Here is a 13,745-nt window from a genome sequence, read left to right on the forward strand (position 1 = left end):
TAGTCCCCTTTTAAAAGAATTGGTCTTAACTACCACATTTAAATTATGTAATTTTTGGTGAAAATTACAGTTATTGTTAGATAATCAAATTATTTGTTATATTTAAAAAGAATCATTAGATTAATAAATATTAAATATGACTAACCACACAAAACAGAATTAAACATTTTACACAAATTCCTTTCTCCATTATTTGCTCTCAATCTCCTCTGTTCTGCAAATATCAGATCCAAAGATATTCTTCCTGTGTTTATCTCCTGAAACACAAATCTAAATCTCAAACATGCTGACATGTGAAGAAATTGCATCTGAATTCAAAGATTATTTATTATCCAAAATATTCGGCGACGACAATATCCCTACGTATACAGAAATCATCTTTGCATCGTCAATCGGTTTGATCATTGCTGCTGCTATGCACATCAGATTCAGGAAAAAAACAGATAACAATAAGATCATCCCATGGATTCGAGTTTCAAAAACCAGACAGCCGTTGAAGCTTGAGAGATTCCATGATTATGTAGGTATAATCACCGTCCAGCGTTGATTAAAAAATATCGATATGTGTATGCAAAATGTGTGTTTATGTGTATGTCGACGAATGCAGCTCGGCAGATGGGCTTTCATGATAATCGAGAATGTCCGTATTTGTGCAAATTAGCTGCTGATTATATCAGGAAAGAAGGGTGCGAGGAAGATATGATTTCGTTCTTCGGTGATGACCCGCAGGCTGATTCATTGTTCATAAAATTGGTTGAGGAATTTGAGAGATGTATTCTTAGTTACTTTGCTTTTCATTGGAGCCATGCTTCTTATATGATCACTCAGGTATAAAAACACACGTTTTCGTTCAATACAACACCAATACAAATCAAAATAAACATTCATTTATTTAAAATCTTAATATATTTTGAAGTATAAGGAAATAGTTGAAATGCAATATTTATTTCTCTCTCCCGAATCTACACATGTGTAGGTAAACAGTCAAAATTCAGAGGAACGAAACATATGAACAAATTAATTTTACGGTGTTTTATTATATAACATTAGTATTTATATTAAAGAAAGTACAAAATTATTCGTACAATACTTATTCTTTTGTAATAAACCTAACCCTGGATATAATTTATCGAATGCGATTTGAATGTGATATTATGACAAATTCTCCTTATGAAATCTTAGGTGTTGGGTCCTGATGGACATGAACCTAAAAAGAAGCTCAAGAACATAGTTATGCAAGCAACAAGGTACACTTTCGTGTTCCTATGTGCCAACAAACTCATTATACTAAGAATCACGTGCTCGATTATTTATGATGTCTTGATGTTAAGATTATTTGAAATGAGACAGGGAACAAAGATTTGAGAGGGTGACAAAGAACCTAAAAGTAGCACGAGTGTTCACGACATTAGTTGAAGAAATGAAGGCGATAGGCCTTTCAAATGCAGATGATTCAGAGTGTACGGATGTTATGGTCCCGATGGCACACAAAGATCGTAGCCCGGTTCTTCTTTTTATGGGTGGTGGCATGGGAGCTGGAAAGAGTACTGTTCTTAAAGACCTTCTTAAAGAGTAAGCAACTTTATTATTATTATTATTATTATTCATAGCCCATGTAAAATACATTTATGTTATTTGTGTTGAATGTGTACAGACCATTTTGGGCTGGAGCATCAGCAAATGCTGTTGTAATAGAGGCAGATGCCTTCAAAGAATCTGATGTTATTTACAGAGCTTTAAGTTCTAGAGGCCATCATGACATGCTTCATACTGCTGAGCTGGCACGCCCTACTTGTCTTCTCTTTTTTTAATATTTTACCAAAGAACTTTCCGTCACAAAATAATTTTGTGACGAACTTTCCATGATAAAATGACATACTTTTAGCTGCTTTCCACTTTTGGGTACGTAATACGTACTTTCAAATCAAAAGACACGAGCCCTATCGAAAGCGACTAAAAGTATGCTCATTATATGTATACTTTACAAAAAGCAAATTTGTTCTTGTAGTGATACAATTTTAGACCATACAATTTACAGGTGCATCAATCATCTACAGATGCAGCGTCATCGCTCCTTGTAACAGCATTAAACGAAGGTAGAGATGTGATCATGGACGGAACCCTCTCGTGGGTCCCCTTTGTCGTGCAGACGATAACAATGGCAAGAAACGTTCATCGCAAACGTTACCGGATGGGTCCCGGTTACAAGGTGAAGTCGGATGGGGGTGTTATTGAGAGATATTGGGAACTTGAAGAAGAAAGTGAGTTAATAGATGGTAATCAAAAGAGAAGACCATACAGGATAGAACTAGTTGGTGTTGTTTGTGACCCTTATTTAGCTGTCATAAGAGGCGTCAGGTAACCGAATCAATCAGTTTTACACCCTTTTTCATGTTTCCCGTTATGTTTATAGTTGTTTAACAGGAGGGCCATTATGTGCCGACGAGCTGTGAGGGTTAGATCACAGTTGACATCGCACAAACGATTTGCAAATGCGTTTATGACTTACTGTCAACTTGTCGACAATGCAAGACTTTATCTGACTAACGCGCTAGATGGACCACCAAAGGTAAAAACTCAATTTTGCCTGAAAAGGTGTAAAAAGAAAATCAATGAAACATGTTTCAAATTTTTACGCAATGTGTAGTATAACACAATGCCTAAAAAGTTTAAATCACCATGCCTAAATATCATTTTTACACCTTTTAGTCAAAATCGATGTTTATCCGAAGCAAAATCTATACATATACACGGATATGCATACACATACAAGTTTACTAAATTAAGAATTTGTTTACTCTTTGTATACAGCTAATAGGATGGAAAGATAAAGAAAAGACATTACTAGTCGATCCAGAAGAGATAAACATACTGAAGATGCTAGAACGATTAAACGAAACAGCGGACTCAATATACGAACTCTATAAGCGAACAAATCCAGCGTATCAACACGGCTCGGTTTGGAAAGACATTGTTATGTCACCATCAAGGCTAACCATTCAGAAAGAGCTCAAGTACTCCATCAAGAAGTCTGAAGCCATGAAATAACATTTTTTTTAATCATTCAATTTTTAATATGCAAACACATCATATATGTAACATATAGACATGTCATGTTTTTATACCATTGAGACATTAAATTCTACTAAACTTCAACATGTCATTAACCATTAACAAAAACAAATTAAAAAAAAACATTAAGATTCAAGTCTGTAAGTCTATCCTGGATTTAGACATTAAAGCAAAAAATTCAAATACACCAGATGATGACGTCAGTCTCAAATTTACAAAACAAACCCCTACAAACAAACAATTTGTCACTACAAGTCCTCCTACTTTAACACTCTTAACTTATTTCTTCGCCTTCTTTGCAGCTGGTGCTTTCTTCGGCGCGGCTGCCTTCTTAGCCGGCGCCGCCTTCTTCACGGCTACTTTCTTCGGCGCGGCTACCTTCTTAGCCGGCGTCGCCTTCTTCACGGCTACCTTCTTCAGCTCGGCTGCCTTCTTAGCCGCTGGCTTCGGCTTCACAGCTGCCTTAGGTTTAGCCGCCGGCTTAGGCTTCGGCTTAGCAGCTGCCTTCGGCTTGGCAGCTGGCTTAGCTTTTGCAGGTGTAGCAACAGCCTTCTTCTTCGCCGGAGCTTTTTTAGCCTCCGGCTTGGCTGCCGGCTTCGGCTTGGCAGTCGGCTTGGTCTTCTTAGCCGCCGGCTCAGCCGGGGTCTTGGGTGCCAGCTTGAAAGAAGCCTTGACCTTAACCAGCTTACCATCGGCTACATTCTTCTTCAATTGAACAGCCAGCAGCTTCTTGTAATTAGCCGGCAAATTCTTGTACTTGCCTTCAATAAACTTTCCAATCGCCTGAGAACTTGAACCGGTTCTCTCTTTCAACGTTGTAATCGCATCCTTAATCATCTGCATGTTCAATTAAACCAATATATTCAGACCCATTATTATTATTATTAAGTTTTTGATAATATAAACATTATATAGACAATAAAAATGAAATTAAAATATACAGACCTCGAGATAAGGAGGATGCTGAGGTGGGTTTCTGGTCTTGGGAGCAGATTCAGTCTTGGCCATTGTTAATTGGACGAAATGAGAATTAGGGTTAGGGTTCCGGTGAAATTAGATTTGCAGGTGTGTTTGTGTGTGAAGAAGATGAGATATGTGGGGACTTAAATAATTTAAATCTTAAAATCTGATTGGTGGATTTGGTTATGACGCGGATCGGGGTGTTTGTAATGTTTTAAATGTGGGCCGTTGGATGGTTTTTAATAAACGGTGGAGAGAGGAGGGTGTGGATAGTGTGGATTAAAGTTGGAATTAGGGTTTGAATGGAAAGATTTGTGTGTTTCTATGTTTAATTTATTTGGGAATTTACCTTTACTATAGTTTATGGATTTTGATAGGAGTTTAAGTTTTGGTTATAGAATTTTGTTGGCTTTTTAATGTGTATTTACATTAATGTTGATGAGTTTAGTTTTGGTTTATTTGGATTTTAACAGGAAGTGGTCGAGTATAGAAGTTTTTCATAAGTGTTCATGGTTTTGAGTGTTTAATACGCATAACTATAATCTAATTTATCATTGCTTATTGGTTTAAAGGTATTCTAACATTTCTTATAAAAAATACCCTTATTTTGAAGTAATTCGCCATTCATGTTATCATAACGGTTCATGAACACGTCCTGGAAATGAAGCGTGACATACATATAAGTATGAAACACCATTTTACACATGTATTGTCAACAATGGAAGTTCGAATATAGAAACATCATCAATTGAAGTTGTTCCAAAGTAGGTTGGTTTAAGTGGGCCTAACCAATTGGGTTGATCACAAGATAAGTGAAATTCCTTTCAAGTGACCCCAATTCACTTTACTTATTTATCCCACCCACCAAATTCATAATATTATCCCTCTCCAAACCAACCAAACCCCAATTGAAAAGAAAGTCCAATTCAAATCGGGTTGAAGCCCAATCTTCTCTCTCCTCCTCCATTCCTAGATCTCGGTTTCTCCGGTTCATCGGAATTACATCTCTTCTCGTCTCTTCTCTTCTTCGGGTATACATACATACAATCATCCCCAATTTCCACTAATTTTGATTTCTATGCTTTTACTTGTTGAATTTGGTTGAATCTTGTTTTTTGTATTTTAATTAGCAGGTGTTACATTCGTTCCCCTATTAACGGTAGTAGGGGTTGCCAACTGATGGTCGAGTATTTTGTATATATATTAGTGTATTAATTATGTAGTTTTATTGAGTATGTTGTTAGAACTTTGGTGCTTCATACGTGCTTTTGTATTTCAAGTCATTGATTGTTAAAGATGCTAAATTGGAGACTTGTACGAGCATGGTATGATATATCAGGAAAACCGGAGCATGATTTGAAGTCTTGGGACTTTCCGCATGTGTATCGACTACCGGGAGTTGAACAAGGTGACGGTCAAGAACCGTTATCCTTTACCCCGAATTGATGATTTGTTTGACCAGCTTCAAGGATTGAGTTACTACTCGAAGATCGATCTGCGATCTGGTTACCACCAACTAAGAGTGCGCGAAGAAGATATCTCAAATACGGCTTTCAGAACACGGTATGGTCACTACGAGTTTTCGGTTATGCCTTTTGGCCTAACCAACGCACCAGCTGTATTTATGGATCTCATGAATCGAGTATGCAAGGCGTACCTCGACAAGTTTGTGATTGTGTTCATTGACGATATTCTCGTCTACTCCAAGAGCGAGGCTGACCACGAAGAACACTTAAGGGTAATTCTGGAATTATTGAAGAAGGAACAACTGTATGCTAAACTCTCGAAATGTGAATTTTGGCTTCGCGAGGTTCACTTTTTAGGACATGTGATCAACGAGAATGGAATAGCGAGTCACTGTTGAGTAGTACTACTGGGTTTGACAAACCCCACCCAACGCTAAACTCGACTGGAGGTCGAGCGGGTGTAATTTTGGCTAACACGTACCATGGTCTGGATGACCTGGTGACAAGGCACTTGATAAACAGTCAGCTTCGGTATCGAACACTTAGTAATACTTGCTTTATAGGCTAGCTACCTATAGATATATAATTGACATAACACTATCTGGTAACGCAAAACGCTTAACGCAACACGCTGAACGCAAACGCTAATCGCTTTATTTTTATTTAAACTTGTGAACTCTCCAACCTTGTGTTGACACTTTTAGTATGTTATTCTCAGGTAGCCGAGGCGGGCGTGCGGTTTAGGAACATGCATTGCTTGAAAAACTTTTAACTATGCAAACTTACTTTTAACTGTTATCATTGGTTTTAAATCGTCCTGCGTGACGTAACATTGTTTTCTATGGTTTTACGCTTCCGCATTTAATTACTCGTAAACGTTTTCATGGTTTTGGAACTTTATTTTATGGTTGATTATAACTGATGATTCCGATCCTGTTAGTTCACACCCTCTGACGGTAAAACTCCGTTAGTGGATTTTGAGGGTGTGACACAAACCCAGCAGTACTACTTAACATTGACTCGCTATTATCCAAATATTAAACGGTTCGATGTTATGAAGGACTTTAGTTGGTTCGCTTGCCACTTAGCCTTACAAGTGATATATAATTAATAACAACATCTAAAGCGTTTTGGAGTATGTTATCTCCCCCAAGTAAAAAGCGTTTAAAAGAGTAAAAGGGGAACGTGAAACTCACTGTTTGCGAAGAATTCAAAAACAAGTCAACCGAGAGATGCACGTCACAGAAAATCCTTACTAGCGCTCTAAAACAAGAATGAGATTTTCTAAGTGTTGGAACTATTATTGAGTCTCTAGACTCAGCACATAATACCTATGCATGAGATACGTTTCGTGTTTCGTTTGTGAATTATGTGTGACTCGACAAACAAATTGGTGACACGTTACATATGTATAAAACTACTTAAGCATCAAATACTAACATTGTACGTTACTAGTAAATTATTCCCCACAAGGGGCAATTTAGTCAAAACATAGCAATTATCGATCAACAAACACGTTTCATGTATTTTCACATAGTTCAACAGCTAGTTTTATCAAGACAGAATTCTACTTGGAAAGATTACTCAATTCAACAGATCATAACATATTAACTAATTTACCAAAAATCGTCACAAAAGCACACATGAGTTAGGTTTCCAGAAATACTTTTATTGTATTTTTATTCCACATAGATTTCTCACAATGACCAAAACATTACTGTAAACTCACAGCAGTCAAAATCATGCGCAACAGAATGATATTTGTAATTCCCGTTAAATGGTAATTCTAATTAATGCAATACCAATTGGGTTAGGTTCTTAACTCAACATGTTAGCTTCCAGAAGTGGAACCAACCCATTTGGTCTTATAGTTTATGAGATATGATAATTACAAAACAGCCTAACAGCAGACCTCACAATTCAGACTTGTACTTCAGTTTTGTAAAATAATAAAAGTTAACTTTTACATGTCCAAAAATTACAAACTTGGACTTTATAGAAACTAGACTCAACCTACTACATTGTAGTGTTAAGAATTTCGACCAATTACCACATTAACTTTCAGTTACAGTCGTCTAAACATAAACTTAACAATTTGTCCAGTACCAGTTTACATCAAAACTCAACATAACAACAATCTATGAACCATAATCCATGCATATAACACTCTAGTCACAATATTTACCAATCATGCATATCAATATCACATTACACACATAGTTAGGGTTTTTCTTGAAAGTTTAAATCAAAGAACAAGTGATTATCAAACAACAATAACACAACTAGTTATCAAATAATACATAAACCTAACACATAATTATCAAATAATTATTGTTTTGATGCTTGTCGTTTGTTCAACAATGGTTTGAGTCAACTCGTTTGTGTTTCGGTGCAATCCCGAAAGACTACATGTGTAGTGATTGTTAAGCGTCATTTAAAACCCTAGTTTAAATGTAATGAGATGTGCGTTATAGATCAAGTGATCTTAAGTTTGAATTGACGGAGTTCGAATTAACGGAGTTAACCTGAAATTGACGAGTGTCACATACAAAATCAAAAGAATAAAATCGACTCCAACTAATATAATTTTGGATATGAGTTGTAATTATTTTGATGGCATAGGGTTGTCTATAAACCCCACGGCTCGCCCCAAGCTAAAAAAAATCTCACTCGAAAAATCTCGATTAGAAATCGAGCCGAGCCGACTCGTATTGTAATCGTGGTCGAGCTTGAGCCAGGGATGCCTCGGCTCGATTAATTTGCCCATTTAGAGTACTTAGTTTATATACCCAACCTATTAATATCAAATTATTCCAACGCATTTGGCTTGCTACTTCTCAACACTGGTTCATGCAATACCGCTTCCCTTCCTGAGTTCGAAACATGTTTCTCCCATATTATTTTTCACGTTTCCTTTGCATCCCCTATCAGTTAGATCTCAAATCTACATTTCTACCTTTAAACCTTTGAATCATTGAATGGTCTCTATAAATCATGGTCGTAACAATTAATTCAAAGCAATATCTGATGGCTAAGTTCAAATTAGTGAAAAATCAAAAAATAACTCAAAAGAAAAGAGTCTGAGCCATTTCGAGCTGAGCCGAGATGGCTCGATTTATGATTGAGCCAAGATCAAGTTCCCATGTTCATCTCACTTAAAGTTTCGAGCTCGATCAGAGCTAGCTTAACAAGTAGTCGAGTCGAACTCGAGCTTGGCCTAGCTTGGCTCGACTCGTTTACACCCCTATATTCATGTATCAACTGAACCGATTAAACAATTAACGTAATAAACTTTTGTAAAATATTACACGATTAAGAAAATTAACACAAGTATAAGTATTGTACACTATATCATGGGAGTATTGATAAACTAACATAAACAAGTATCGCATTGCAAATTGTTGTCGCCACAGCATCATGCGAGTTTCATACTAGTATGTATTTTGTTAACATAAACTCATAAAGGTTGGTGAACAAAACACAAATGTTTGATATATACAATAATAAATAAATAATTCAACGCGGTTGCGATAACTACAACAATTAATTGAAATAATAACAAATAAAATTCGTTCAACATGCCACTAAGACCATGTGTAGTGGACATGCTACAAAATGGAGGGGCACGTGGTCAAGTGGGCGATAAGTAGCCCAGGGGGGCGGTGTTGTAGCCCACATATCGCCCCACCCCCAATACTTGATCGCCACGTCAACATGTCCATTACACAACTCCGCGACAAATATATGCCCCCACTTATCGCATGGGGGTGATGTTCTCGCCCAAATTCGCCCTTTGTCGCCCATATTTTCTACCCACTACACTTGACCTGAGTCAAGCTACTTAGACAAGTGTATTATCTTACTAATGAGGATAAGAATGAGACCAACAATCAACAATTAAACACTTTGACAACTAACATCTAACAATAACCTAGCAATTACATGTAAACGCATTTATATTAATTGTGATTAAGGAAATTAATAACAATAATAATAATAATAATAATAATAATAATAATAATAATAATAATAATAATAATCGAGGTTTGCTATGCATGTTACCCCCTAAAATAAAAGGTAAAACGAAGTGTGAATTACCCACCTCGAAAATAGGCGAGCTTAGAAGATGAAAAATAAGAAAAGTGAAGCTAAGCATCCGATTCAACGAAAGATCCCTAACGTGAGATTAAAACCATAAACAAATGAGAATAATGATAAATAAATAGAATAATTAATTAAATTTGAGATTTTAAATTAAAAATAGAAAGTTCGTTTTTAAGCGAGTGTTCAATTTGTGTTAGACCCGAATGTTAATTTGAGGTCAAATTCATATCCAACATGGCCAAAACCCAAATACACATATAAAACAATGAATGAACAAAAGCTAATTTGGGTCAATTCATAGTCTAATTGAAAAGCCCCAGTTTAGTTCATAACATAAACCCTAAATTAAATTTGATTCAATTCAACTTAAAATCCCCCAAATCTACTGCAATTAGATGAGGGTTTTCATTCAAGGGTTGATAAATAACTGGAAAAATACGAACTTACCCGAGAATTGAATGAGGAACTAAATGATTAGGATTAGAAGACTCGTTTGACTTTTCGTGGTCAACCACTTGAAGAACACCTTGATGCAGCCTGAATTCGTGAAAGAGCGTATAAATTGCAAGTTGATTAGCAGAGAATGGAGGTAAAAGGATCGTTTTTTTAATATAGGAATCATAATTAAGCTTCATGTTTATCAATAATTTTGGGACAATTCGTTTAAAACTTAATAGTATGAAGATAATCAACAAGTTTGCATCTTTATCATGAATAAGAGGATAAAACTTATGGATTTTCGATTTTTTGATAGATTATGATAATGGAATATTCTAGGGTTAATAATTGTCATAATAAACGAGATTAAGGATGGATATCGTGTTAAACGAGTCAAAAACGAACCAAAACCAAACATGTTGATCTACTGGTTGGCAGCCAACCGCGACGGATGGGTATCAACTCTATCGCGATGCGCGACCAAATGTCAGGATCCAGAATTTTATGTTAAATGACACAATCAGTCCATATACTTTATAGAATTGCAAATTTTACCCCAAATAAGCGATTTTGAGGATTGTTCAACAAGCTTAGATAACATAACAATAGTAAATGAATCAAACACAAATAAATACTCGTTTTCATTGATAGTGGAAGATCCAGATTACAAATTCAAGTTGGGTAAACAACTACAAATAAAACCGGAAATTGGCGAATGTTCTAAAATACAACACTTTATAAATTAATTAGTAGTTTATGTTTGTGCAATGCCCATTTTTAGAATTTACATGGTTTGGCCAACAGTAGCAAAATGTGCCAATTTACCAAGTTGTGCAACAACCCAGATAGGAATTTTTTGCTATGTGTCAAAATGGGCTGAGCCGGTTGACTTGAAACTCTTGTCCATCTTTTAAAAATATGTAGTAAAGTTTTTTCCAACTGATTATATGATTGAATTGCATATAATTGAAATGCATTTTGGGGTTGTAATATCATTTACTAATGGTTAAATATGATATGGCGAATGCAGGCACAACTCCGGTTTATCCTCAAGTCTTGCTTCAAGTGAGAAGTTGGATTCTCAAGATTATAGAATATCAAACATTTTATTAGTAAAAATGTGTTGATTTTAGATTTGACCAATTTGTTTGGTGTTCATTAACATTTGCTTATGACAATTTGGATGATTTATGACAATTTGTTTGGCACATTTACTTGATGTTTAATGTCATTTGTTTAAGTTGAAAACCATTTGCATATCTTGACTTTCCTGAGGTTAAACAATAGTACATCAACATGTAAATTCAATCTTTAAAAAAGTTTAAAAACTGAATTTAAATCTCTAAAAATCCTCTAGATATATCTTATATAAATTCGTTACCAATACCGATCTTACATGTAGTGGCATCAATTTAAAAAAAAAAAGAAATACCGATACCGGTACCACTTACGATCGTTTGGTACGGTACCAATACAATACCGATCGTTTGGTACGGTACCAATACAATACCGATATAATCTGCCCGGGGTCACTTAGTGTTTCTTCATTGGCGCCATCCGTGCATAAAGCTAGAACTACATCTTTCTCCAGTTTTTCAAAACTTCCAAGATGACTAGAGAAATTCCGGTAACCACAACCCCAGCCACTGGGGTAAACACCGGCAACACAATGTTTACAAACACTACCCCAGCCACCCAAGCTGGGGCAAGTGAAGTACATTTTACGAACACTACCCCAGTCACTCATGTAGGGGCAAGTGGAGTAAATATTCCACTGGGATTCACTGATGCCCAGCTGGAAAAACGAACTCGAGCCCCTCGCCAAACACTTGATCAAGTGAAGGCATGGGCCGAGGCACGTCAAAGAGAATTTCAGGCTGAATTGGACGAACGCTTGCGTTCAGTCCAACAAGCTGAGGAATTCGGTAGTACTCGCCAGCACCTCAACATGAGTAGTGAGTACGAGTACTCAGACGCCGAGAGGGAAGATTCCGACACCGACGCGAACCCTCGCCATAGGGCGAAAGGGAAGCGTAAGGAAACGGATCCCCAGCCAAAAAGGAATTTTGGGGAAGCATTCCAACCAGTCACGGAAAAAAGCTCGCGTGACTTCTCCAAGGCCTTTAGACCTACTGCCACAAACGCAGGAAGGTCAAAATTTGCAAGGGACATTGCAGAAGCAATCGCCCCGAGGAGTGCCAAACAAATGTCCAATATTGGCACATACGATGGTATATCCGACCCAGATGACCATCTGAACAGGTTCATTGCGGGGGCAACCGTCAGTAACTGGACGGAACCCACGTGGTGCTACATGTTCCAGATGACTCTGGTAGGAGCAGCCAGAGCATGGTTCGACCGTTTACCGGTCCACCACATTTATGACTGGGCAGACTTCCAGAACAAGTTCAGTCAACAGTTTAGTCAACAGAGGAAGCACACTGAGGAGCAGTGGACGATCCTCAACTGTGTGAGAGAAGAGGATGAATCCTTACTGGACTTCATCACCCGCTTCAACTCCAAGAAGCTGAGTCTGGGCAACATCAGTGAAGACCTCGTTCGCGCCGCTTTCATTCAGGGCGCTGAATACCCAGAACTCATCCGCACTCTGACGGGTAAAGATGGCATGCCATCCACGTGGGATGCCATAATGACGGCAGCCAAACGCTTTGCCGAAACGGAGAAACAGCTGGGAAGAGATCTCCCCCAGAATACAAACCTCTACACGCAGAGGACAAGGGAGAACAATGTGAGAACCGCCCGGCTAAACAAAAAGAGGCGGCAAGGTATTTGGCAGTCAAGGATAAACTTTGACACCCCCTCAAGCTCTCGCCCTCTGGTTGGCGGAAGGGACAACACGCACCCTTCGAACCGGAAAAAACCGTTGGACGCCACTCACCAAGAGCGTCACGGAGATATTTGCCACGGAAAAACTGCCATGGCCAAAAGCCCCAGCGATCCGACAGAAACCCAATGCGGATCAAAGCAAGTCTTGTGACTTCCATGGGACATAGGGCCATAGCACTGAGGAGTGCACATCCTTGAGGGACATCGTCGAGACATTTGTCAAGGATGGGAGGCTCGCACACCTCGTGGCATCTATCAAGAAGGGAGGAAGGAACGACAACAGGTACAGGGGTAACGGACGAAAGCCCGTCGACATTAGCATCAACATGGTCCAGGGTAAGGTCAGAGGAAGAAAGAGACCGATAACCGAACCATGCGCATGGAAGGAAGCAGAAGTGCGCTTCCCGCGAGTGCCGGGAGGCCCAAACAAAGAAGGCCCCATTGTCATTAAAAGCCAGCTGGGGCACTACATCACCTCCCGCACCCTCGTTGACAATGGCGCATCGTCGACAGTGATGTACAGGCAGTTCTTCGACAAGCTCGACGATGAAGACAAGGAACGCCTGGAGACGGTCTACGCTTCAATGGAAGGGTTTGACGGCAGCATGAACACTCCCTTGGGCATCCTATCTTTCCCCGTCACTCTCACCGATGGGAATTATTCACGCACGGAGGATGTGGATTTTGTTGTGATGAAAAAACCACATCATACGTATGACATCCTATTCGGGAGAGACGGGATGGCAAGATTCAACGCCGTGGTATCCTCAGTCCACGGCATGATGGGATGGCCAACAACTGAAGGCGTAGCGATGATCACGGGCATTCCCCAGGTATGCATCGCATCTGTCTCCTCTA

The 13,745-nt window shown here is 38.3% G+C and overlaps 1 protein-coding gene and 1 pseudogene across 2 annotated transcripts; one reads left to right on the forward strand and one right to left on the reverse strand.

Moving 5' to 3' along the window:
* The first annotated feature begins 166 nt into the window (after positions 1 to 166).
* On the forward strand, positions 167 to 3,048 carry LOC143532310 (calmodulin calcium-dependent NAD kinase-like; annotated as a pseudogene). The gene is made up of 8 exons (XR_013135153.1): positions 167 to 524; positions 608 to 915; positions 1,183 to 1,247; positions 1,351 to 1,572; positions 1,655 to 1,781; positions 2,039 to 2,358; positions 2,425 to 2,569; positions 2,812 to 3,048. The product of XR_013135153.1 is annotated as a calmodulin calcium-dependent NAD kinase-like (transcript).
* A 151-nt stretch (positions 3,049 to 3,199) lies between these two features.
* On the reverse strand, positions 3,200 to 4,505 carry LOC143532311 (uncharacterized). The gene is made up of 2 exons (XM_077027397.1): positions 4,018 to 4,505; positions 3,200 to 3,909 (listed from the first exon to the last, which is right to left on the reverse strand). Exons 1-2 carry the CDS (start codon positions 4,078 to 4,080, stop codon positions 3,352 to 3,354), a joined length of 621 nt encoding a protein of 206 aa, XP_076883512.1. The 5' UTR covers positions 4,081 to 4,505; the 3' UTR covers positions 3,200 to 3,351.
* Positions 4,506 to 13,745: the final 9,240 nt, after the last annotated feature.

The sequence above is a fragment of the Bidens hawaiensis genome, unplaced genomic scaffold (assembly GCF_021521415.1).
Source record: "Bidens hawaiensis isolate Kalapana, Puna unplaced genomic scaffold, B.hawaiensis_p1.1 tig00009443_1, whole genome shotgun sequence".
NCBI lineage: Eukaryota > Viridiplantae > Streptophyta > Magnoliopsida > Asterales > Asteraceae > Bidens > Bidens hawaiensis.